General features: G+C 45.7%; 1 protein-coding gene across 7 annotated transcripts in view; it reads left to right on the plus strand.

Annotated features, from left to right (window-relative positions):
- Nucleotides 1–27,939, plus strand: part of ldlrad3 (low density lipoprotein receptor class A domain containing 3) — a 148,635-nt gene that overhangs the window by 56,776 nt on the left and 63,920 nt on the right. For all 7 annotated transcript variants that reach the window (XM_059975435.1, XM_059975436.1, XM_059975442.1 and 4 more), the window contains one exon: nt 21,564–21,710. In XM_059975435.1, the coding sequence (XP_059831418.1) occupies nt 21,564–21,710 (147 nt within the window). The remainder of the gene's footprint in view (nt 1–21,563; nt 21,711–27,939) is intronic.

Here is a 27,939-nt window from a genome sequence, read left to right on the forward strand (position 1 = left end):
GTCTCCCCCGGATCGTACGCTACGACCAGTTCTCCCCAGCATCTTCTGTCTTCATCTCCTCTCGAACAAAAGCCCAAGACCAACCTTATTGTCCCTCACCAAGAAAAATCTCCCACTAACTGGATGACACACATTCCACATCATCCCTTATCTTCAACGATAACCCAAGCAGGCTGACAGCAGCACAAACAGCTCTCACAGAGCTACACAAAATGAAATACATACAGTGTAACAGTAAAAAATATGAACCAGGGCATTACAAGTATATAAACAGAAGTTGTTACTCTGCGTAAACATCCACCAAACAGAAAAAATCCCCCAGAATGAATGACAGAAACGTTACACCCCAAAGCCCAGCATTCTCCTGCTCTTGTGACTCGCATCCTTCTCTGTAACATCATTGGCGGTGTCGAGCGATCCTGTCGAAGCATACCTTCTCTTTGTGTACTTTGAAGTGAAACTTTTGAACTCAGCTGAAGATGTTGGTAAAGCCAAACATCAAAGACTCTGTTCAGTACTACCTTCCATTTTCAGGCTGAACACACAGTCTTAATTTCCTCCTGTTCAACATTGATCTGCTCCACTTCAGCATGTCAATACCCATTATGATCATTTTATCAAAAGCCTTGTGAAGATCCTTTCGACTTTCTACTTGTCATTTCATTTTTCTATCACAATTAAAGCAATCTACAGAAGACATTAAACAATACAGGACAGGTCCTTCAGCAACAATGTCAATGCCGAATATAATAAACTAAATCTCCTCTGCCTGTGTGTCATCCTAGTTGCCTCTCAAGCACCATTAATATAACAACCTCCACCAGTCCTCCTGGTGGCCTGTCTCAGGCACCTACAACTCTCTGTGTAAATTAAAAAGCTTGCGCCACACATCTCCTTTAAACCTTCCCCTCTCCCCTTAAATCCATCTCCTCTCGTGTTTGACTGTCTACCTTACCTGTGCCTCTCATAATTATATCAGCTTCTGTAAGGTCATCTCTCAGCTTCTGACCATTCAGAGCAAAGAACCCAACGTCGTCCAGCAACTGCTTATAGCCCATACCTTCTAAACCACACAGCATCCTGCACCCTTTACAAAACCTCCACATCATTCCTGTAATGGGTCAGCCAGAATTGCGCACAATCCATCCAAAACATTACAAGTTAATTGAGCGTAGACTATGGAACAGTGCAGTGTCTTGGGCCCACGATGCCATGTTGCTTTAAACTTACTCAACGATCCAATCTAACCATTCCCTCCTATGTAGCCTGTAACTCTCCATTTTTCTTTCATCCACGTGCCTATCTGAGAATAGTAAAATCCCGAATATATCAACTCTTCCATCAGCTCTGGCAGTGCATTTCAGGCAGTTATCATTCTCTGTGTAAAAAGCCTGCCTCCAAAATTGCCCCTAAACATTCCAACACTCGTATTTAAAGCATGCCCCAGGCAGAAGGCACTGGCTGACCTCTCTATACCTCGTGATCTTATGCATCTCTATCAAATCACCTCTTAACCTTCAAAGAGAGCTCACTCAGCCATTCCTCCTAAGGTATGTTCTCTAATTCAGGCAGCATTCTGTTAAATCTCCTCTGCACTCTCTCTGAAGCTTCCATATCCTTCCTATAATGAAGTAAGCAGAACTGAACACAAACGTCCAAGTGTGGTCTAACCAGAGCCGTAACATTACTGTGTGGCTCTTGAACTCAATTCTCTGATTGGTGAAGGCCAATGCACCATATCTTGTCTTAACCATGTTATTCACCTGCTCAGCAACTTTGAGAATCCATGGGCTTGGACCTTAAGATTCCTTTGTTCCTCCATACTGCTAAGAATTCTGCCAGTAACCTTGTATTCTGCCTTTCAAGATCAGCCTTCCAAAGTGTATCTCTTCACACTTTTCTGGATGGAACTCCACCTCCCGTGTCTCAGTCCAGCTCAGCATCCTGTCAATGTCCCGTTGTAACCTGTACCAAACTTGTAACTCCATCAACCTTCGTATCACCTACAACCCTACTGACCCACTTCCTCATCTATGTAACTTATAAAAGCCACAGAGAGTGGGTGTCCCTGAACAGATCCCTGTGGAACACCACTGGTTATGGACCTCCAAGCAGAATATTTCTACCACCCCTTTTCAGTTCTGAAAACCTGGAGCTAGGTTTTTCCAGGTTCCATGTCTCCTGACTTTCTGAATCAACATACCATTGGGAACCTTGTCAAACACTTTAACTAGTAATCAACATCCTCTGCTCTACATTTATCAATCTGTTTAGTCATTTCCTCAGAAAGGCTCCCATACTTACAAAAGATAGGATTAAATACATAGGTCCTTTGAAGATAAAATTTTAGTAATTGGGGAAAGAAAAAAATAAATATCAAAATTATTATGAACTCCATGGAGCATGTGGGAATCCTCCGATATCCAGGCAATCCTCCTTTTCTTTTTTTTCCTTTAGATAAGGGTTAAGGGGGGGGAGGGTTAATATTATCTTTCTTACTATTTTACTATTACATTTATTCTTTGTAATTTCTAAAATTTAATAAATAAATTAAAAAAAAGAAATGTTAATCAGGTTCATGAGGCACGGCCTGTTGCTCTCAAAGCCATGGGGATTATTCCTAATAAACAATTCTTCTCCAACACTCGTAAATCCTGCCCCTAAGAGTTCTCTCCATTAGTTTTCCCACCGCTGGTGTAGGACTCACTTGTCTATAATTTGTTTTTTTTTCTGGCACTATCACACCTAACTAGGACAAATTGTTCCGCTCTTCAGAAAGTTCAGTGTAATTCTAGTGGTCCCTTAAGAAAGTTATGGGTCAGTTATTGATTTGAAACTGCTCCCTGATGATGAGAGTAGGTTGGTTGCACTAAACCCCTAGAGAACGTGTTAAAATTGGGGAAGAACTTTAGTATGGAAACAATTTTTAAATGTATTTTCTCAGAAAAGGAGAATTTCCAAAGTGGGTCCATGGGCTGTACCATGCCAACGACCACTCTACCCCTCACATTTCTACAGTTTTGACATACGAAGTGTCTGAGTCCAGTTCCTGTTAACTAGTTCGCTAAGCTTACCCCCACATTTGCTACCTTCACCTCCCGTGGTTTACTAAACTACTTTAGAATTGCACTTCCAACCGTCTCCCTTTGCTCTAACCTTTGGTGCTGACTGGTCTCTGTACTTGGTATTGATGAGGGGCCGAGGCCTGTGCAACACCCTGGGAAAGGTTTCACTGCTTATGTAATGGTTTCTCTGTAGCTGCAGTGTTTGACTAGAGATAATGGGGGCTTTGGAATGTGCGCTGTTCACTGAGGGGAGTGTTTTCTTCCTTGTGTGCCCGAGGGCGAGGTATTTGCAGTCTTTTGTTTGGCAGAAGATGGAGAGAGAAGATGCTAGAACGGAGAGGTCGTAGACTGCAGGATGGAATGGACTTGGAATGGGGCCGGGAGTCAACGACGCCCGGGGGAAGTCAATGGAGAACTAACGGGCCGGGTAAACCGTGAGCCTCAACGTGCATATTAGACTGTTTCATTAAAATGGGCCCTTTTTTTGTTTTCTTTACCAATCCTTTAGTCAAATTAAGCATTTTTCTGCTCAGTCGTTTAATTGCATATGGTGTGCTGTCTGATATTTTGTGGTACTGATTTTTAACAGGGTAACACAGTTTGCAGCATCCACACAAACGAGATTTCATAAGTTTGGCAGGGCTGGAGATTGTCTTCCCCTAGACTAACGCCATCAGCTGAACCTGAGGGTTACATCAGTATTTAGTGTCGATGAGGGGCCGAGGCCTGCACTTGTGTCGGTGAAGGGCCGAGACCCATAGTTAGTGTCGATGAGGGGCCGAGGCCTGCACTTGGTGTCGATGAGGGGCCGAGACCCATAGTTAGTGTCGATGAGGGGCCAAGGCCCGCACTTGGTGTTGATGAGGGGCCGAGGCCCGCACTTGTGTCGATGAGGGGCGGAGGCCCATAGATAGTGTCAATGAGGGGCCGAGGCCCGCACTCGTGTCGATGAGGGGCCGAGGCCCGCACTTGTGTCGATGAGGGGCCGAGGCCCACACTTGGTGTCGATGAGGGGCCGAGGCCCGCACTTGGTGTCCACGAGGGGCCGAGACCCATAGTTAGTGTCGATGAGGGGCCGAGGCCTGCACTTGGTGTCGATGAGGGGCCGAGACCCATAGTTAGTGTCGATGAGGGGCCGAGGCCCGCACTTGGTGTTGATGAGGGGCCGAGGCCCGCACTTGTGTCGATGAGGGGCGGAGGCCCATAGATAGTGTCCATGAGGGGCCGAGCCCCATAATTAGTGTCGATGAGGGGCCGAGGCCTGCACTTGGTGTCGATGAGGGGCCGAAGCCCATAGTTAGTGTAGATGAGGGGCCGAGGCCCGCACTTGTGTCAATGAGGGGCGGAGGCTCATAGATAGTGTCGATGAGGGGCCGAGGCCCGCACTTGTGTCGATGAGGGGCCGAGGCCCATAGTTAGTGTCGATGAGGGGCCGAGGCCCACACTTGGTGTCGATGAGGGGCCGAGGCCCGCACTTGTGTCGATGAGGGGCCGAGGCCTGCACTTGTGTCGATGAGGGGCCGAGGCCCGCACTTGTGTCAATGAGGGGCGGAGGCTCATAGATAGTGTCGATGAGGGGCCGAGGCCCGCACTTGTGTCGATGAGGGGCCGAGGCCCATAGTTAGTGTCGATGAGGGGCCGAGGCCCGCACTTGTGTCGATGAGGGGCCGAGGCCCACACTTGGTGTCGATGAGGGGCCGAGGCCCGCACTTGTGTCGATGAGGGGCCGAGGCCCGCACTTGTGTCGATGAGGGGCCGAGGCCCGCACTTGTGTCGATGAGGGGCCGAGGCCTGCACTTGTGTCGATGAGGGGCCGAGCCCCATAGTTAGTGTCGATGAGGGGCCAAAGCCCATAGTTAGTGTAGATGAGGGGCCGAGGCCCGCACTTGTGTCGATGAGGTGCTGAGGCCCATAGTTAGTGTCGATGAGGGGCCAAAGCCTGTACTCAGGAAAGATTGAGAACTGGAATTGGAAACCAGTTTTGATGGAATTGATCATGCCTGTAATTAGTATTGATGGAAGGGATGGGGTCTGTAATTACTATTGATGGAAAGGCTGTAATTATAGAAAATGAGGGAGTTCTGATCTGTAATTTGAATAATTCAAGGGAACCAGTTCTGTAATTAAAGGAATGACAGAACTGGAGTCTGTAATGAGTATAAATGGTGAGCTTGGGTCTTTACTTGGTATTAATGGAAGGGATGAGTTCTGTAATTAGTATTGATGGAAGGGATGGGGTCTGTAATTAGTGTTGATGAGAGGGATGGAGTTTGTAATTGGTACTGATGACAGGGATGGGGTCTGTAATTGGTACTGATGGAAGGGATGGGCTCTGTAATTAGAGTAAACGAAGGAGCTGGAGCCTGTCATTAGTGCAGATGGAGGAGCAGTAATTATAACTATCTGATCTGGGGTCTGTAATTTGAATGATTGGAGACGCAGGAGTTTGTAGTTGGTATGGATAGAGGAGTTGAGGTTTCCTTATGGCTTGTAAATGGTGATTCATAATGAGAGTTCATGCAGATTACCCTCCCTAATTGTGGGCTGCTTTTATTAAAAACAGTAGGAATGCGATCAATAATTTGACTGTGGTGGAGATTAGTAATGTGGTGGTTCAGCAGTAGCTCTTCTAAATGAGACCATCTGTACTGTGACAAGTGGATGTAGAGTTACTCAATAATTCATATCATTTGCAAAGAAGATGAATTACCCAGAATAATTTCCAGGCAAAAAACGAAAAAAAAAAAGCTGGAAATAGAATGGCAGGCTGCTTCAGGGGAGGGGGACGAGGGAAACAGAGTCCCTACCTCGGTCTGAAAAGGAGAAAGACCAAGCCTGTAGAGCTGTGGGAACAGGGAGGGTTGTTTCTCACTGGGAAAAACTCGTAATGCAGGCAAACTGTTACTGGTGAGATGTTCACAGCAGCACATGCTGGCGAACTGTGATATCCTTCGTTACACCTCGCGTACCGGTACCTGATCCTGGAATGTAATGGCAAACTGTGATATCCTTCGTTACACCTCACATACAGGTACCTGATCCTGGAACATAATGGCAAACTGTGATATCCTTCGTTACACCTCGCGTACAGGTACCTGATCCTGGAATGTAATGGCAAACTGTGATATCCTTCGTTACACCTCACGTACAGGTACCTGATCCTGGAATGTAATGGCAAACTGTGATATCCTTCGTTACACCTCGTGTACAGGTATCTGATCCTGGAATGTAATGGCAAACTGTGATATCCTTCGTTACACCTCACGTACAGGTACCTGATCCTGGAATGTAATGGCAAACTGTGATATCCTTCGTTACACCTCACGTACAGGTACCTGATCCTGGAACGTAATGGCAAACTGTGATATCCTTCGTTACACCTCACGTACAGGTACCTGATCCTGGAATGTAATGGCAAACTGTGATATCCTTCGTTACACCTCACGTACAGGTACCTGATCCTGGAATGTAATGGCAAACTGTGATATCCTTCGTTACACCTCGCGTACAGGTACCTGATCCTGGAATGTAATGGCAAACTGTGATATCCTTCGTTACACCTCACGTACAGGTACCTGATCCTGGAATGTAATGGCAAACTGTGATATCCTTCGTTACACCTCGCGTACAGGTACCTGATCCTGGAATGTAATGGCAAACTGTGATATCGTTCAGGTGGGATGTTCAAAGTTCCAAGTAATTTTATTATCTAAGTGAATATATGTCACCATATACAACCTTGAGGTTTGTTTTCTTGCATACATACGCAATAAATCTATGATAGAATCAGTGAAAGACTGCACCAACTTGGGCATCCAACCAGTGTGAAAAAGACAACAAGCTGTACAAATATCAAAAGAAAGCAATAGTAATAAATAAACAAAACGTTATTGGAACATGAGATGATGAGTCCTTGAAAGTGAGTCCATGTGTTGTGGGAACAGTTCAATGACAGGGGAGTGAAGTTATTCCCTTTGGTTCAAAGCCTGATGGCTGAGGGAGGGGTAGTACCTGAACCTGGTGGTGTGAGTCTTGAGGCTCCTGTACCTTCCTGAAGACAGCAGCAAGAAGAGACCATGTTCTGGGTGGTAGGGGTCCCTGGTGATGGGTGTTTCTGACCTGCAACAATGCTTCATGTAGATGTGCTTTGTGATATTGGGGGGGGGGCTTTATCCTTGATGGACTGGGCATTATCTACTAATTTTTGTAGGATTTCCCATTCAAGTGCATTGTTGTTTCCACACCAGGCTGCGATTCAGCCAGTCAATATACTTTCCACCACACATTTATGCAAGTTTGTCAAAGTTTTAGATGTTATGCCAAATCATAGCAAACTCCTAAGGAAGTAGGGGCACTGCAGTGCTTTCTTAATAATTGCACTTATGTGCTGGGTGCAGGACAGGTCCTCCAAAATGATAACACCGAGGAATTTAAAGTTGCTGACCCTCTCTGCCTCTGATCCCCTGACGAGGACTGACTCGTAGACCTCTGATTTCCTTCTCCTGAAGTCAATATTCATCTCCTTGGTCTTGCTGACATTGAGTGAGAGGTTGTTGTTGTGGCACATCTCCGCCAGATCTTTAGTCTTCCTCCTGTATGCTGATCTGTCACCACCTTTGATTCAGGAAATGACAACGTCAAAGTAAAATTCATTATCAAAATACATACTTGTCACCACATACAACCCTGAGATTCTTTTGTTCTGTGGACATGCGCAGCAAATCTGTACTACAGTCACTGTAAACAGAACCAGTCAAAGCAAGAGTGTAAAGGCAACAAACCGTGCAAATGTGTAGATGGCTAATGCTGTATTTCATCAACAGAGCCGGAACCCTGTACATCCTATGTCTCTCTACATATTTTACTGTTTATGTTATGCACAGAGGCTTACTGCCCTAGTTCACCTGACTTTAGAGGGAAAGTTTTTCACAAAAGCCCCCTGGGCTGATAAGTATGGGGAACAATTTACAATGAGCAATTAACGTGCCCGTACGTTTTTAGATAGTGGAGGACACCGGAGCACCTGGACATTCCATGGGGAGGAAGCACAGAAACGCTTTACAGAGGGCACAGAACTGAATGCTCAACCGTGATGCCCCAATTTGTGTTGTTCCCCAGGACTCCTGAAGACTTCCTGCTTTCGGATGGGACACTGGTTTATTTCACTTGTTTCATACATATGGTAACACAGCTGGCAGAGCGCACGTCCTACAGCTCCAGTGTCCTTAATTGATGTTTGTTGATGGTCTTGTGATTGCTCCTTATCTGATGCTGTGTGTGCCTGTGACACTACTGCAAATGTTGTAATGTGAAGAAAGTCAGTGGAGAGACACTGAGCTGGTAAATATTGAAGTGTTTTATTCAGCAATAACAAGCAGCAGGCAGAATATTGAGACTTTCTTGGAGGAAGAGGCCTGTCTGACCCAATATTATATGCTAGAGATTAAAGGACAAATGTATAGTATCTTCAATGCTTCCTTTTGAACTACATATAATTTTCAAACCACCTTCTTCACACCTGCACTCCAGATACTCGAAATGAATGTTAAAACCGTTGTCTGGTTTCCAATTAACTGGCATCCACAGCTTCAAGAAAATATTGTCCAAGGCTGCATTTCAAATTTAATCTACAATCCATGTTCGGGTCTAAAGATTAGTTGATGAAGTTAATGTTTGCTATACATCCTAATTCCAGAATATGCCCTAACAGTTCCTCCTTTTGGCCCTCCAGGACAACAATAAGGTTGTTCTGGGAGAGGCCAAACCTTAAGGAGGTTCAAAGTCCCCTGTACTTAAGAATCCCTCCCCCAATTACTCTATGTGCATCTACGTCATCATTCATAATGTCTACTTACAAGACTCTAAGCAGAGATTCTTCTAGAAATTTTACCAGCAGTCTTTAAAATGCAGTTTCATCATTCGTATGCCTATTGCCTCCTTCTCTGCTGGCCAATTGAGGTTTAATCACATTCTTTATCTTCACCCCTTCAGTTTCTGATAGCCAAGACTCTTCAGTGGCTATCAGTGATTACTCTGTGGTCAGGGGCACCAGCAAGGTAAATGTATCTGGTTTGTAGACCCTCTCATTGGTGTATAGGAGGGGTTGGATGGTCCCTATTTGAATGGCTGCAAGGATCTCACCCTGGTGTCACTCCCTTCTGGACTGTCCATTCAGACCTCACCCTGGTGGCACCCCCTTCTGGATTGTCCATTCAGAACTCACCCTTGTGGCACCCCCTTCTGGACTGTCCATTCAGTCCTCACCCTGGTGGCACCCCCTTCTGGATTGTCCATTCAGACCTCACCCTGGTGTCACTCCCTTCTGGACTGTCCATTCAGCCCTCACTCTGGTGGCACTCCCTTCTGGACTGTCCATTCAGACCTGGTGCCTGGTGGCACTCCCTTCTGGACCGTCCATTCAATCAATGACCCAACCACTGAAAGGACCCAGCTCATTTGTACTCACTCCCCATTCAGGCTGGGGGACTGACTGCCTTCAGACACTGCATGGATTTTCTTTTCTTTCTCAGTCTGCCCCACCATCGAAGTTGATGTCTTTGCTCTAACTCAGATCCCTTCCCATCTATCTTTCCCAAATGTTTTTCTCTACTGGGATATATATCTGCCTTCAGCAACCAGCCTTCATTACAGAGTGCCATCACCGTGGTCAGGTCTGATGCAACCGGCTGGTGTTCATCACTTGGGTTCTCTGCAATGTCGCTGTCACCAGGTACACTTGATCTCCCACTCCATCTGTGAGGATGACAAGAAGGTGGGTCGTACAGTTTAACCTGAGTCTAGAGTCTCACTGGCTGCCTCACCAGGACTGTAGACCAACCTAGGCTTATTCATCTGGAGCATCACCCATGGGTCTATCCGCCTGCAAGTGAAACCCTTCTTTCAGCCACTTCTCTTACCATGAATTGGTCACCTAGTTGTGGGAGAAGTATCTTCTCTCCCTCTGGCTCTCACTGGTCCACAAGATGTCTCTGCTGCTTTGCTCGATCCCTTAGTGTGTTACCCTGGTTACAGTGATCCTTCCAACAGTTTCTGACTGTGCTGGGACCCCACCCTCACGACCTCCTAAAGTGATTCCCACACATCGCCCTGTCTCTTCCACACTGTGCAAGAACAAGGAACCCGGTGGAAAATCCAGGCAATTCTGGACCATGTTTCTCACCCTCTGCAAGCCCCCTTGGCTGAACAGAGGAGCATTTTCAGTAATAGACTAAGGTAACTGCGCTACTGCAAAGAGCGCTATATGAGATCATTCTTACCCTCGGCTAGTAGACTCTGTAATGGGTCAGCCTATAGCTGGGGAGGTGAACTTATTTTTTATTCTTTCTTCTCTTCTAATATTTGTACATTTGTGCACTTGTAATGTTACTGTGATGCTGTAATTTCCTTTGGGATCAATAAAGTATCTATCTGCTTGTGGCTATGTTAGCTGATTTGCAGGTTGCACATGTTATTTCACCTTTTCCTGAGTCTATGATAGCATCTCTTTTACTCAGTGTGTCTATCCCCAGGATAGTACCTTCATTGTTCGGGCACACCCAGAAACCTACAGGAAGCTGCACTCCCTCAATCTCAAGTACCTGGGGCAAATTTCTCTCCTCCCTCATTGTTTCACCTCCTGCACTGGTCATGTAAATCGCCTTTCCAGTTGTGGGCAAGGGTAGATCAGTTATCGATACTGACAACACTGTGTCCACTACTATTTCTCTTTGCTTACAAAACTGTTGTGTACATCCGTGGAAGACTACCACTGGCAATAGAGACTGCCATCAGCCGTTTGACCTCACCAGCTCCAAATCTGGTCAGCAGCCAAATCAGAAAGAGAGGGCACTGCTTTAGAAAGTGATCTTTACCATTCCCTCATTTTTCAAAGCACTGCCTCCAACCATGGCCTGAGAAGCCACAGCTGTAACAAATCCTCTCCTTTACCCTCCCAAGTCTATTCCAGCAGTCCCTTGCTACGTGCCCCAGCCTCCAGTACACAAGGCAAGTTCTCTGTGACATTACAGCAGCAACATTCACCACAGCTGCTTTACGACTTCTCTTCCCCCTCCTCTGGTCTACCTCACCAGCTCGTGATACTGTCATGGAGTAGGTCAACGCTATCACCAAACCTTAAAATTTTCAGTTGGGTTGAACTCAGGCCTTCCTTAAGCATTTTCAGGAAGACCAGGTCATCCCTCCCTGGATTATCCTACACCAGGGGTGGGCAAACTTTTTGACTTGAGGGCCACAAAGGGTTCTAAAATTTGACAGGGGGGCCGGACCAGGAGCAAATGGACGGAGTGTTTTGGTAATACACCTCATAAGAGAAAATAAAATATCATGGGATATGTAGAAAACATGTGCTTTAATTTCAATTGAAAATGAACAAATGCATTACAACAAAATATCTGTCTTTGAAGTCCCATGGTATTTAGCTATTTATTGAAATGTCTTTTAAAACACTGAAAATTAAATGAATAAAATACAGCTTTTTTTAATAGTAACAGTTATTATTTTAAAGCACTGAAAATTCTGTTATCCTTCAAGATATTATCATCATCACTCTCCTCCTGACTGTCTTTATTTCAAAAACGGTAGGAGATGCAGGTCTACTTGTCCTGCTCCTTCTTATTCAATTGTCCCCTGTGCCAAAACTCAACAACGACCCGCACAATGACAAAGCAGGGAGAGCGCGCCGGTATGCGGAGCTCTGTGCTCGCAAATCCCCGCAGGCTATCTCCCTTAGCCAGAACGCTGGCTAATTGTGAGCCGGTTCGGATGTGCCAGGAAATGGGTCGCCACAAGGTCACAAAGTAAAGCGCAAATGTGGAGTAATACGCTGCACCTCAACAAAGGTCAATGAGTGCGTCATCTATCGGGAAAACGCCAGAATTGCGGGGAAAAAACGTTAACAAGGTTTATTAATATAATTTCATCAAGTTCTGCGAGCCGGATTAAAAAACCGTAGTTTGCCCATGCCTGTCCTACACTGAATACTCCTCATACACTCGATATTTATGTTCTCCATAATCCATGGCTGACTCATCAGCTCTCTGAACTATTGACATTATTGTTCCCCAGTTACTCTCATCTCCCCTCAGTCGCTGCCTCAATTCCCCCTTGAAGTGATATCTCTTTATTGCTGGCATTCCCATGTACCATCCTGCACCCCCTGGGCCATACTGCCCCACACATTCCTTGGGCACTTTTGCCAACACATGTGTATCTTCAGGGTGCAGCTGGTGAATTTCAATCATTTCCTTGAGCTTGTGCCAGAATTCTGCATTCCCACAGGTGACCTGAAGTGAGGGCAACTCTGACAAAATGATCTGCTTCTCCCCAGGGGTGGAAGGCTTATGGATGTCTGTAATCAAAGTCAAGGGCTGGCGTGAGCCATCAGGTTCTCGACCTGACATTGCCTGACCTCAGTTGGTACCATCCTGATGGAAATGACCTCTCCCTCAAATATCTCCATGCTAATTCCCACATTATGCAAACTATAAATGATGGAGAAAAATTAAGTATGTACTCTGCAATCTTCCACTGATATGCATCTGAACTAATGCCTGGTGCATCTCTGCATTGAAAACTGCTACATCAAGGTTACAAACGTATTCCTAAAACCCACGCACTCACAAACACATCCGACAAAATACAGTTCCCGGAATAAGTATTCACACACACCACTGGAGTCCCAAACCGTCAGTAACCAACTTTCGTAACTGGTGGCCTGTCTCACCAGATTAACACACACGTGTTTAGTCTCTTAGGTAAACAGACATGCCTGCACACACCGCACTATTTGTCTATCTACAAGTTCAGCCCTCTGCCTTGTTTGTGATACCTCGAGATCCCATAGTCACTGACTTGAATAAATCCAAGTGTGAGCACTAATTTAAAAATACTCATCCACTTAGACTGCTGAGATCATTAGCCATGTGATGGGTCCCAGTCAAGCCCCCAAACGTAACCTGAACAGAGAGACACTGAAGCTATTGTATATAGAAGTGTTTTATTCAACAAGAATGAGCAGCAGGCAACATATTAAGAACGTTTTGGAGGAAGAGGCCTGTTCACCCCAATATTACATGACATTTTGATATGCTAAAGATCAAAAGACAATTCTATATTTACAATGTATCTATAATGCTTCCTTGGAATTACTTTATATATTTCACACCTCCTTCTTCACACCCACACTCCAGACAGCCCAAAATGAATGTTAATCAGCATTGTCTGGTTTTCCATTAAATGGCATCCATGGCTCCAGGAAGCTATTGTCCATGGCTGCATTCTAAATTTAATTTACAATCCATGTTTTGGTCTAAAGATTGATTGCAGAGGTTAGTTGCTGAAGTTAATATTCACTATTTACCCTAATTCCAGAATAACCTCTAACACAAGAATAATTGGCCGGAATTGGGGTTTATTATTGTCACGTATACTGAGGTACAGTGAAAAGATTGTCTTGCATCAGGTTCATAGAGATTTATTTTAATACATTGAGGTAGAACAGGTGAAACAATAGCAATATAGAATAAAGTCTAACAGTTGCAGAGAAAGTGTAATGCAGGTAAACAAAGTGCAATATCGCAACGATGTAGATTATGTGGTCAAAACTATCATTCTACTGGGGATCCATTCAATAGTCTTATAACAGCAGAGTGAAATGAGCTTTTGGGCTTTTGTATCTTCTGCCCGGTGGAAGATAGGAGAAGAGAGAGTGTTCAGGATGGGTGGCATCAAATAGCAAAATAGTATAACCGTGGCTGACAAGGGAAGTCAAAGCTAATGTTAAAAACAAAACAGAGGGTGTACGACAAAGCAAAAATTAGCGGGAAGATAGAGGATTGGGAAGCTTTGAAAAACTTACCGAGAACAATTACAAGAATCACTAGGAGGGAAAAGATGAAATATGAAAGCAAGCTAGCAAATAACATCAAAGTGGATAGTAAAACCTTATTCTAGTATGTAAAAAAAAAAGATGAAAGTGGATATAAGACCACTAGAAAATGTGGCTGGAGAAGTAGTAACGGGGCAAGGAACACACACAAAATGGTGGAGGAATTCAGAAGGCCAGGCAGTATCAATGGAGAAAAGCATAGTCGACGTTTTAGGTCAAAGTCCTTCAGCAAGGCTGGGGACAAGGAGATGGCAGATGAACTAAATGAGTATTTTGCATCATTCTTCACTGTGGAAAACACTAGCAGTGTGCCAGATGTTTAAGGATGTGAGGGAAGAGAAGTGAATGCAGTTATTATTACAAGGGAGAAGGTCCTCAAAAAGCTGAAAGACCTAAGGGTACGGAAGTCAGTTGGACCAGATGAACTGCATCCCAAGCTTCTGAAGGAGGTAGTGGTAGAGAATGTAGAGGCATTAGAAATGATCTTTCAAAAATCAGTGGACTCTGCCATGATGCCACTCTGCGCTTTAAGCAAGGAGGAAGGCAGCAGAAAGGAAATTATAGCTAGTTAGCCTGACCTCAGTGGTTGGGAAGATGTTGGAGTCAATTGTTAAGGATAAAGTGATGGAGTACTTGGTGATGCAGGACAGGATTTCCTTAAGGGAAAATATTGCCTGACAAACCTATTGGAATTCTTTGGGGAGATTACAAGTAGGTTAGATAAAGGGGATGCAGTGGATGTTGTATATTTGGACTTTCAGAAGGCCTTTGACAAGGTGCCACACATAAGGCTGCTTAGCAAGGTAAGAGTCCATGGTATTTCAGGGATGTTACTAACATGTTAGAGCAATGGCTGATTGGTAGGAGGTAGCAAATGGGAATAAAAGGATCCTTTACTGATTAATTGCCAGTGACTAGTGGTGTTCCACAGGGGTCAGTGTTGGGCCCGCTTTTTATGCTGAATATAAATGATTTAGAAGATGAAATAGATGGCTTTGTTGCTGTTTGCAGATTGATGGCGAGACAGGTAGTGTTGAGGAAACAGGTAGGCTGCAGAAAGACTTAAAAGATTAGGATAATGGGCAAGAGAATGGCAAATGAAATACAATGTTGGAAAATGCATGGTCATGCACTTTGATAGTAGAAATAAATATGCAGAATATTTTCTAAGTGGGGAGAAAATCCAAAAATCTGAGATGCAAAGGGACTTGGGAATCCTTGTACTGAACAGCCTAAAGGTTAACTTGCACGTAGAGTCAGTGGTGAGGAAGGCAAATGCAAAGTTAACATTCATTTCAAGAGGTCTAGAATACAAGAGCAGTGATGTAATGCTGAGGCTATGTAAGGCATCAGTGGGGTCTCACTTGAATATTTGAACAGTTTTGGGTTTCTCATCTGAGAAAGGATGTGCTGACTTTGGAGAGGGTCCAGAGCAGGTTCACAAGGATGATTCCAGAAATGAAAGGGTTATTGCATGAGGAACGTTTGATGACTCTGGGGCTGTACTCACTGAAATTCAGAAGGATGGGGGGGGGGGATCTCATTGAAACCTTTCGAATGTTGAAAGGCCAGACAGAGTAGATGGGGAAAGGATGTTTCCTATAGTGGGGGAGTTTAGGACAAGAGGACACAGCCTCAGGACAGAGGGGTGTTCATTTAAACCAGAGATGCGGAGGAATTTCTTCAGCTGGAGCGTGGTGATTTTGTGGAAATTGTTACCACAGGCAGCTGTGGAAGCTAGGTTGTTGGGTGTATTTAAGGCAGAGCTTGATGGATTCTTGACTGGACATGACATCAAAGGTTACCAGAAGAAGGCCGGGGAGTGAGGCTGGAGGTGGGGGGGAGGAGGATATAACCATATAACAAATACAGCATGGAAACAGGCCATCTCAGCCCTTCTAGTCTGTGCCAAACGCTTACTCTCACCTAGTCCCAACTACCTGCACTCAGCCCATTACTCTCCATTCCTTTCCTGTCCATATACCTATCCAATTTTTTTAAAATGATAAAATCGAACCTGCCTTTACCATTTCTACTGGAAGCTCGTTCCACACAGCTACCACTCTCTGAGTAAAGAAGTTCCCCCTTGTGTTACCCCTAAACTTTTGCCCCTTAACTCTCAACTCATGTCCTCTTGTTCGAATCTCCCCTACTCTCAATGGAAAAAGCCTATCTACGTCAACTCTATCTATCTCCCTCATAATTTTAAATACCTCTATCAAGTCCCCCCTCAACCTTCTACGCTCCAAAGAATAAAGACCTAACTTGTTCAACCTTTTTCTGTAATTTAGGTGCTGAAACCCAGGTAACATTCTAGTAAATCTCCTCTGTACTCTCTCTATTTTGTTGACATCTTTTCTATAATTCGGTGACCAGAACTGTACACAATACTCCAAATTTGGCCTTACCAATGCCTTGTACAATTTTAACATTACATCCCAACTCCTATACTCAATGCTCTGATTTATAAAGGCCAGCATACCAAAAGCTTTCTTCACCAACCTATCCACATGAGATTCCACCTTCAGGGAACTATGCACCATTATTCCTAGATCACTCTGTCCTACTGCATTCCTCAATGCCCTACCACTTACCATGTATGTCCTATTTTGACTATTCCTACCAAAATGTAGCACCTCACACTTATCAGCATTAAACTCCTTCTGCCATCTTTCAGCCCACTCTTCTAACTGGCCTAAATGTCCCTGCAAGCTCAGAGGATCAACCATAATTGAATGGCGGAGCAGACTCAATGGGCCAAATGTCCTAATTCTGCTCCTGTGCCTTATGGTCTTATGGGTTTTTATTATACTGGCTGCTTCCTGAGGTAGTGAAAAATATAGAGAGAGTCCACAGAGGAGAGGCTAGTTCCTGTGATCTGACAGTTAGTAGTCACAACTCTCTGCAATTTCTTTTGGTCAATTACAGACCGGTTGTCATACCAAGCCGTTATGCATCAATAGAAAGTGGTAAGGGTTGATGGGGACAAGCCAAAACTCTTTAGAATCTTGAGGAAGCAGAGATGTTGGTTAGCTTTCTTAACCATAGTGTCTATATGGTTGCACCCGTACAGTCTGTTGGTGATGTTCAGTCCTAGAAACTCGAAACTCTCGGCACCCTCAGCCTCCACACTGTGCACCAGACCAGATCTTCTCTGCCTATGTAAACTTGTACTTGTACATGTGACAATAGTAACTCAACTTTGACTTTGTGGTTCAATCCCAGTATCTAGTGTGTCAAAGTGATATTTTCACATTCTCTCTATGGTTTCCTTGGGGTGTTCTGGTTTCCTTCCATATCCCAAAATCTGTTAATTGGCTACTGAAATTGCCCTTAAGGGTGGAGGTGAGTGGTGGAATCTGAGGGAGTCAATACAAATGTGAGGAGAATAAAATGGAGTTAGTATAAAGCTAGTAATGCAGGTTTGATGGGCTGAGTGGCTTACCTCTCTGCTGTACGGTTTCAAGCCGGGAAGCAGACATCCCCTCGGTAAAATTTCCATCAGTTACACACCTTACTTGCTGTGACTCATTCAACCACTGAGTGTTGTTAATTATCAACCCAAAATAGGTGACGGGGCAGCATAAATATTATGTGCACACAAAATCTTTGTGATTATTATCCACAACAGGAATTTTGCAAACCATGTCCTGGTCATGTCTTAAAAGAGCAGTGATCAACTGGAGGTTTTGTCGAAAAAGAGCTTCTGAATACTCCCGAGTCATCTTCTTGATACTGTCCCTACTTGCTAAAGTATTTTGTATTCAGCCTGTTACAGTACTTTCTGCATTGGCAGTGTGAGGGATAGGGATGATGAAATCCGCCCCCCCCCCCCCCAATTTCATGGATAAGCCTTGAGTACCGCTGTTCCAAATTCAGGACAGTTCCAAGAACTTTGTATTTTAATTATGAAATGCTGCAAATGTTTGAGGTGTGAAATGAAACGTAAAGATGCTGGAAAAATAGTTAGTCCCCGAGTTACGAATGTCCGACTTACAGACAACTCGTACTTATGAACCAAGGAAGGAAATGCCGTCTGCCATTTTGTCAGATCGCGATGCCATCCACTATTTTAAGTCGTTGCCATTGACACTGTGTTGAGTGTTTAACTTTGTATTTGGCTTAATTTTTCTTAGTAAGATTCACTCTGACCCCGCTTCCCCCCCCCCCCCACCCCGTTCCGGTCATCTGGTGGTGCAGTGAGGTCAGCGCCAGGCTGGAGAACGGAGGTTCCTGAGTTTGATCTAGTGACAGACAGCTCCCGTGCTGGGTTGATGTCGAGCTCGCAACTCGACCTCGTAAATATAACACTGCCCCCTCCAGTTTAAATTCCCACGCGGAATATTGTAGAGGATCAAATACCCAAACCCAGCACAGCCCCCACTTGTCCCATTTAACCTGTTTCACTGCGGACCTGGGGAATTCAGCGTGGTGGTCTTTAGGACCCAGCGGACTTAGGGAGCCAGCAGAGCTCGGGACCTACTGCCCGCAGTGTTTCTGTTCCATTGACGGGAACTGATCGCGATTGAAAATAAACTGGAAATAATAAAGCGTTTGGAAAGAGATGGAACGCCATCGGTCATTGGAAAATCGTTGGGCAACAGTTGGCCAACGATCGGAACAATTTTAAAGGATAACAGGTAAAGTGAGAATAATGGAGCACGTGAAAGGCCCTGCCCCGATGAAAGCTACAATTATTACTAAGCAATGCAGTGTTTTAATTATTGGAATGCATACATTTCGTAAGTGTTTTATATTCATAGAAAGGTAAAATATATACTATATACTAAGACAAACGTTTGTCTAACTGACGCTAAATAATACCGGATGTACTTGTTCCGACTTACGTACAAATCCGACTGAAAGACAGACCCGGGAACGGAACTCGTACGTAACCCGGGGACTGTCTGTACGCAGCAGTTCAGTCAGCACCCAATTTACAAAAAACAATGGTGGTTGTGGCCTTGTTGTGCCCTAAGCTTTGTGGAACATTATAAGACTTTTCACAGGGGCATCAGCCTGCACAGTCTAACACTGAGGTACCCAAGGTGTTGTTAGTTCGGGTCAACAAAACTTGGTTGGTGAATAAAATAGATTTTAAGGAATGTCACAGAGGCGCAAAATTAGAATGGTGTAAAGAGAGAATGTGAGAGATCATGGTCGAGGTAGTTGGGGAGCTCAGGAAATTGGGGTCATGGAAGGAAGGAAGTAACCAGAGAATTGTTTTTCTCTCAGAGATTGTATGGCTAGTGACAACTACGGTAATCAGGCAGAAGTGAAAGTCTAAGTGAACAAAATAAGGCTTAGAATTTTAATCTGGAGGCATTGCCAGACCGTGAATTAATGCAGATCAGTGAGCGTTAAATGGTGGGTGAAAAACTCTTGGTTTAAAAAAAAGTCCTTTACTTCTATCTGTCTTCTGGTAGAAAGCAAATTTGCTATTGCTGACACCCCGAGACCATAGATGCTGTAGTTTGCCTGATCAGCGTCGCTCGTTCATCTCCAAGCATCTTCCTCAACACGCGAGTTCAACAGCCAGATGAAGTGTGAGCTTCAGCACCAATAAAAATGTAAACATTAGGGAATAACATCTCAAAAGATCAATCAGCTTGCAGGATTTCTTGGTTACCTGAGGCACTCTGTCAGTAACATCACTGTTTGGTTTGAAATTCTTGCAATACTTCTATAGTAGCAGTAAATTCTGTTTAAAGCAGTTTTTCTAAATGTTGGTAGGCATTCTTTCAGTGTGCAGGTTCAGTGCCTCATTTGAAAGGTTCTCAAGACCTGGGGCCAAGAAAGTCAGTTTGATTTGATAATGAGCCTGAAGTCTTGATGGAGCCCACAGCCCTGCTGTAACCTTGCCTGACACACACTGAGTCTGCAAATTTATTTGCTGTTATTGCCGATAATTTATATAAAGAGCTAAACAAGTATAGACTGCACTGTAGCGCTATTTTACTGTTATGGTACTGGCTTTGATTAAAGACCTGGAGCAACAGTCACGTGCCCACAGGTTCTCCTGTGTGCAGTAATAGTCGCGTGCACACAGGTCCCTCGTACGCGGTTATAGTCACATGCACACATGTACGCAGTTTCATATATGCATTGATGCTCGTGCACACAGATTCACATGCATATGGTAATAGCCAAATGCAGAAATATGTAGACACGCACACTTCTTGCACATGTACACAGGTACACACACAAACACACATGCATGGTAATACTCACACACACGTTCAGATAGATTGGAAATAAGAGGCATACAGTATAAAGAATAATAGAGGGATACCAGACATAAAGAGGCCCTTCAACCAACCACGTCAATGTCGTCATCTGTACTTTTCCCATGTACCAGCACTTGGGCCTTAGCCTTTTGTACCCGAGTGATTCAAGCGCCTATTCAGAATAAATGTTGTGAGAGTATCTGTCTCCACTATCTTCTCAGACAATACCTTCTGGGTTCAAACCAGCCTCTGTTCTCCCTCAGGTCCCTACTACACACTCACTCCTTCCTCTAAACCTATCGTGTAACCTCTGGCTTCAGACACATCTACATGGCAATATCTAAACTACTATCGCGCAAACACGAGGAAATCTGCAGATGCTGGAAATTCAAACAACACACACACAATGCTGGTGGAACACAGCAGGCCAGGCAGCATCTATAGGGAGAAGCACTGTCGACGTTTTGGGCCGAGTCCTGACGAAGGGTCTCGGCCCGAAATGTCGACAGTGCTTCTCCTTATAGATGCTGCCTGGTCTGCTGCGTTCCACCAGCATTGTGTGTGTGTTGTCTAAGCTACTATGTGCTGGTCTGCACATCAACAGGAATATTCAAACTAACCAGAGTTTTTTAGAGTCACAAGGTAATGTCACAGCGCTATAAAATCTGGTAAGGCCACACGGAGTATTGTTGCTTCATTTTAAGCAGAGTGTGAAAGCATTGGAGAGGCTGCGGAGGGGATTTACCAGGTTGCTGCCTGGATTGGAGAACGTGCTTTATGAGCTAGGGGTTTCCTCTTTGAAACGATGGAGGATTGGTAGACGTACATAAGATTATGAGAGGTATAGATAAAGTGGACAGACAGGGCAGCAATGGCTAATATGAGAGGACATCCCTTTGAGGTGAGTGAAGGAAAGTTTAGGGGAGATGTCAGAGGTACAGTAAGTTTTTTTACACAGAACGGTAGGTGTTTGAAGCACACTCTCGGTGGTAGAGGCTGATATGGTAGGGACATTTAAGGGATTACTGGATAGACACATGGATGAAAGTACAATGAAGGGTATGGGCTGTGTAGGAGGGAAGGGTTAGATTGATCATGGATTAGGTTTAAATAGATCAGTGCAACATCTTAGATAGAAGAGCCAGTCCTGTTATGATACTGTTCTATGTTCTAAAACTGGCAAATGTAGTTGACATGTAAATGTACATAGATACTCCTTACATGGCATGAAATCACACATGCACCTGTAAACATATACAAGGGGATGTCCATTATGGCCATGCCAATGAATTTCATCCATAAAAATGTTACTGAATGAGCCTGTTGCTGATTGAGTTTCTCAATTGTGAACTGTCTTTTCAACAGAAGGCCAGCTAATTCCTGGGAGCAACTTCACCAATGAGTGCAACATTCCGGGGAACTTCATGTGCAGTGATGGCAGCTGTATACCCGGGGCCTGGGAGTGTGACGGCCAGCCAGACTGCTTTGACAAGAGCGATGAAAAGGAGTGTCGTGAGTGATGGCTTTATGTTTCTCATAGACGGTTCCTGTTCCAAAGTTTTCTGCAGGTGGTTTAATGTCCTCGCTCTCTCTCTCAGGCTCCTAGTCATCTGCACTGAACTTGATTGTCAGTCACACGTCAGCTGAAAGGTGGAAGCAGATTGTCACCAAATCACAGAGCGTCCCAATATTTTACTGTGGGGGAAGAATGTGACGGATTGCCTGAAAGGACTAAATGCTCTATGCACTTGTGTTTACCAGCCTTCACTGACTTTAAATATCCACGTGTGACAGACTTAACCTTTCAGCTGCTACTGTGGTCCTGCATTACAGTGGTAAAATCGAAAGTAAAGAAAAACACAGTCAGTAAACCATTCTTGTGACTATCCGAGGACGTGAAGATAATGGAACATAGAATAGGAACAGACCCTTTAGCCCCAACGTCTGTGTTGATCATGATGTCGAAATAAACTTATGCCTACTACCTGCACGTGAGCCATATCCCTCTGCCACATCTTCACGTGTCTGTCTTCAAGCCTCTGAAATACCACCACTGTGCCTGCTTTCACCAGCACCCTGGTACCCACCACTCTTAGTGTTATTAAAAAAAACCTTACTCCACACATCTCCTGTAAGCTTTTCCCTCCTCACCTTAATGCCATGTCCTTGAGTTTTTGACATTTCAACCCTGGAGAAAAATAAATTATCTATGCCTGTGAAAAAAGGATCTCGCGTTTTCCTGGCATGCATGACGAATAAACTCTTCTCTGGCTTCCAGCTGGTACTGACGGATCGATGACAACCTCTGCCATCTTCATTGGGGATCCCTGTCATTGAAACGTTGGTTATAATCGATACCTGTACCCAGCGAGAAGCCCGAGAAGAGTTTATTCATATCTCAAAGTCTTATATCCTCTGTCAAGTCTCCCCTTAACTGATGCTTCAGAGAAAACAATCCAAGTTTGCCCAAACTTCTCCTCATAGTTAAAACTCTCTAAGCCAGTCAGCAAACTGGTGAACCTCTGCTGCCTCTCCAAAGCTCCGTGTCTTTCCTGCAAATGGGGCAACCACAACTGCTGACAATGTTCCAAATGTAGCCCGTCTAAATCTTTATATAGCTGCAACATAACTTCTGACTCCACACTCAGTGTCCCACCCTATCTACCTGTGGTGGTGTTATATAAAATATCAGATAAATTCAATCCTCTTTTTCCCCTTTCTTGTTTGGCATCAGAAGAAACAATATAAAGATAATATTTAGTACACTCTCAGTACAATGATCCAGAAAACCCTTCTGATTTTACTGATCAGCCACACCCCCCCATCTCCAGTGACCGGAATTCAAACCTGTCTCTCTCCTGCTGCCTGTATTGAGTTTGCACGCTCTGCCTCTGACCGTGTGGGTTCATCCCTGAGTACTCTGGTGTCCAAAGCCATGTTGTTGGGTTAATCAGCTATTTTAAATTACCCTTGGGGTGAGTCACAAAAAATAAAGGGGAACTTGATGGGCAGTTCAGAACGAACAATTTGCAGGACTACAGGGGATTAAGAATGGTTCTTGTGGGACCCAGCATTGAGTCATTGGGCCAAAAGGTCCCCAGTGTCATAGTAAGAAATAAATTGTTTAGTTTTAGAGCATAAAACATAGAACAGTACTGCACATGAACAGGCCCTTTGGCCCACAATGTTGTACTAAACCAACTAAAAAGTAAATCAAAAAACCTCCAGAAACTAATCCTTCCTATCTGCACAATCTCCCATCCCTCCTCCATCTTCTTCATCTTCATGTGCCTATCTAAACGTCTCCTAAAAACCTCCAGTGTATTTGCCTCTGCCACCATACCAGGCTCACCCTCTCACCCTGCACCTCCCCTCTGCCACCATACCAGGCTCACCCTCTCACCCTGCACCTCCCCTCTGACACCATACCAGGCTCACCCTCTCACCCTGCACCTCCCCTCTGACACCATACCAGGCTCACCCTCTCACCCTGCACCTCCCCTTTACCACCATACCAGGCTCACCCTCTCACCCTGCACCTCCCCTTTACCACCATACCAGGCTCACCCTCTCACCCTGCACCTCCCCTCTGCCACCATACCAGGCTCACCCTCTCACCCTGCACCTCCCCTCTGCCACCATACCAGGCTCACCCTCTCACCCTGCACCTCCCCTCTGCCACCATACCAGGCTCACCCTCTCACCCTGCACCTCCCCTCTGCCACCATACCAGGCTCACCCTCTCACCCTGCACCTCCCCTCTACCACCATACCAGGCTCACCCTCTCACCCTGCACCTCCCCTCTGCCACCATACCAGGCTCACCCTCTCACCCTGCACCTCCCCTCTGCCACCATACCAGGCTCACCCTCTCACCCTGCACCTTCCCTTTACCACCATACCAGGCTCACCCTCTCACCCTGCACCTCCCCTCTGCCACCATACCAGGCTCACCCTCTCACCCTGCACCTCCCCTCTGCCACCATACCAGGCTCACCCTCTCACCCTGCACCTCCCCTCTGCCACCATACCAGGCTCACCCTCTCACCCTGCACCTCCCCTCTGCCACCATACCAGGCTCACCCTCTCACCCTGCACCTCCCCTTTACCACCATACCAGGCTCACCCTCTCACCCTGCACCTCCCCTTTACCACCATACCAGGCTCACCCTCTCACCCTGCACCTCCCCTTTACCACCATACCAGGCTCACCCTCTCACCCTGCACCTCCCCTTTACCACCATACCAGGCTCACCCTCTCACCCTGCACCTCCCCTCTACCACCATACCAGGCTCACCCTCTCACCCTTCACCTCCCCTCTACCACCATACCAGGCTCACCCTCTCACCCTGCACCTCCCCTTTACCACCATACCAGGCTCACCCTCTCACCCTGCACCTCCCCTCTGCCACCATACCAGGCTCACCCTCTCACCCTGCACCTCCCCTTTACCACCATACCAGGCTCACCCTCTCACCCTGCACCTCCCCTCTGCCACCATACCAGGCTCACCTTCTCACCCTGCACCTCCCCTTTACCACCATACCAGGCTCACCCTCTCACCCTGCACCTCCCCTCTGCCACCATACCAGGCTCACCCTCTCACCCTGCACCTCCCCTCTACCACCATACCAGGCTCACCCTCTCACCCTGCACCTTCCCTCTACCACCATACCAGGCTCACCCTCTCACCCTGCACCTCCCCTTTACCACCATACCAGGCTCACCCTCTCACCCTGCACCTCCCCTTTACCACCATACCAGGCTCACCCTCTCACCCTGCACCTCCCCTCTGCCACCATACCAGGCTCACCCTCTCACCCTGCACCTCCCCTTTACCACCATACCAGGCTCACCCTCTCACCCTGTACCTCCCCTCTGCCACCATACCAGGCTCACCCTCTCACCCTGCACCTCCCCTTTACCACCATACCAGGCTCACCCTCTCACCCTGCACCTCCCCTCTGCCACCATACCAGGCTCACCCTCTCACCCTGCACCTCCCCTTTACCACCATACCAGGCTCACCCTCTCACCCTGCACCTCCCCTCTGCCACCATACCAGGCTCACCCTCTCACCCTGCACCTCCCCTTTACCACCATACCAGGCTCACCCTCTCACCCTGCACCTCCCCTTTACCACCATACCAGGCTCACCCTCTCACCCTGCACCTCCCCTTTACCACCATACCAGGCTCACCCTCTCACCCTGCACCTCCCCTTTACCACCATACCAGGCTCACCCTCTCACCCTGCACCTCCCCTTTACCACCATACCAGGCTCACCCTCTCACCCTGCACCTCCCCTCTGCCACCATACCAGGCTCACCCTCTCACCCTGCACCTCCCCTCTGCCACCATACCAGGCTCACCCTCTCACCCTGCACCTCCCCTCTGCCACCATACCAGGCTCACCCTCTCACCCTGCACCTCCCCTCTGCCACCTTACCAGGCTCACCCTCTCACCCTGCACCTCCCCTCTCAACTGCCAAAGTTGGGTGGGATAGGCAATCTCCCAAAAAGCAGGGACAGGGTCAAGCAGTTTGGCATTTGTGCATCAGAACTCTCCAGCTAGTTAAGCAATAGCTTGCAGCAACGCTGAAAGTACCTGAGGTGGTGTTAACCGATGTGGATCGACTTAAAGCTGGGGGAAAGAGCTATGAAGTATTTGGTTTCAACATTAAGAACAACTTATAAATGTATTTAACAAAATCAACTCCTCACCCTCCTCCACCATGCTTCTCAAGTAAACAAAATGACTACTTTAAACCTAATTCTGATTCTGATTCTTAATGCTCTTGTGAATTATCCCATGATAGACTTCATAGGGCAATGCAACACTGTTGTTTAGAACAGGGTGCAAGGACATGCCCAGAAGCTGCACGCTAGTCATTTTAACGTCAGTGGAGATGTGCACGACTGCAGATGCTATAATCTGGAGCATCACAGAATATGCTGGGGGAGCTCAATTCATTTGAGTTCCTTGTGTAGATTGATGCTCCATTTTAACCTCACGTGAAGAAGCTTTATAAAAATATTAAAAAGGGAAATATTAATTAGCAGTTTAATAAATCTGGACTGGTTCTTCTTTATTAGTTCAGTAAGGAAATTGAAGTAGTGAAGAAGAACCAGGCCAGATTTATTAAAAACAAGTCAAGTTTAATGATATGAGATAGGTTTTTTTGCTTGCAGAGAGATGATGGGTCACACATCACTGGAAATGCATATGGTCTGCCTGGGGGTATGTAGAAGGAAGTTGTTCCCATTAGGAGATGTCCCTGGTTCTGAAGCTACAGACGAACCGTGTTAGGTACACGTCAGAAGGAGTAGCATGTTTATTGGACCAACTTTTTCAGTCAGATAGCTGTTAATGATTTGGAGCCTTCTATGTGTTGGGGTGTTGAACATTCAGTGTCTTATGTTAAAACAATTGTTTAACGACAGTGAGGTGTGTGAGAGTAACTGAGAACCAAAGGTTCATTTTTTTTTTATCAAGGTATACAACTGTGAAACTATTCTTCTCCAGATAGCCATGAAATCGAAAAAGAAAATAAAGGCAGTACTGTCATCAATCCCCAAATCCCTCCTCCCTGCACAAAAATAACAAAAACAGAATAGGCGCATCAGCCCTCAAATCCCCCCTCCCACACAAAAAAACCAAAAACTTCAACCTTCAAATCCCCCCTCCCACACAAAAAAACCAAAAACGGAGCAGGTACTTCAACCTTCAAATCTCCCTCCCCACACAAAAAAACCAAAAACGGAGCAGGCACTTCAACCTTCAAATCCCCCCTCCCACACAAAAAAACCAAAAACGGAGCAGGCACTTCAACCTTCAAATCTCCCTCCCCACACAAAAAAACCAAAAACGGAGCAGGCACTTCAACCTTCAAATCTCCCTCCCCACACAAAAAAACCAAAAACGGAGCAGGCACTTCAACCTTCAAATCTCCCTCCCCACACAAAAAAACCAAAAACGGAGCAGGCACTTCAACCTTCAAATCCCCCCTCCCACACAAAAAAACCAAAAACGGAGCAGGCACTTCAACCTTCAAATCTCCCTCCCCACACAAAAAAACCAAAAACGGAGCAGGCACTTCAACCTTCAAATCCCCCCTCCCACACAAAAAAAACAAAAACGGAGCAGGCACTTCAACCTTCAAATCTCCCTCCCCACACAAAAAAAACAAAAATGGAGCAGGCACTTCAACCTTCAAATCCCCCCTCCCCACACAAAAAAACCAAAAACGGAGCAGGCACTTCAACCTTCAAATCTCCCTCCCCACACAAAAGAAAATGAGAAAGATCAGGCAAGAAACACAATATAAAAAACTGTAGGATGGCTTTAAATTTATCCCATCCCCAATCCCTTTGAGCCTCTGAACCTAGGCAGTGGAATGGAGTCTCAGAGTTCCTGGTCACACATCATCTCACATCACTCCATGGCACAGGCTTTGCACGTTCTGACCAGTAGCGGTAGATGCTGGATTATTCCTGCCTCCAGTTTGCTGGTGAAATAGACACGTGGAGTTGGACCACACAGAAGCAGGCCCTTCAACCCATCAAGTCCTTGCCAACTCATTTACATTAATACTATGCTAATCCTGAAATCAATCTCTCCATATTCCCATAAACTTCCCCCACCCCCTCAGGTTCTACCCCTCACCCACACACTAAGGATCATTTAGAAAGGCTGTTTAACCCACCAACCCGTGCGCTTGTGGATGTGGGAGAAAAGTG

The sequence above is a fragment of the Hypanus sabinus genome, chromosome 7 (assembly GCF_030144855.1).
Source record: "Hypanus sabinus isolate sHypSab1 chromosome 7, sHypSab1.hap1, whole genome shotgun sequence".
NCBI lineage: Eukaryota > Metazoa > Chordata > Chondrichthyes > Myliobatiformes > Dasyatidae > Hypanus > Hypanus sabinus.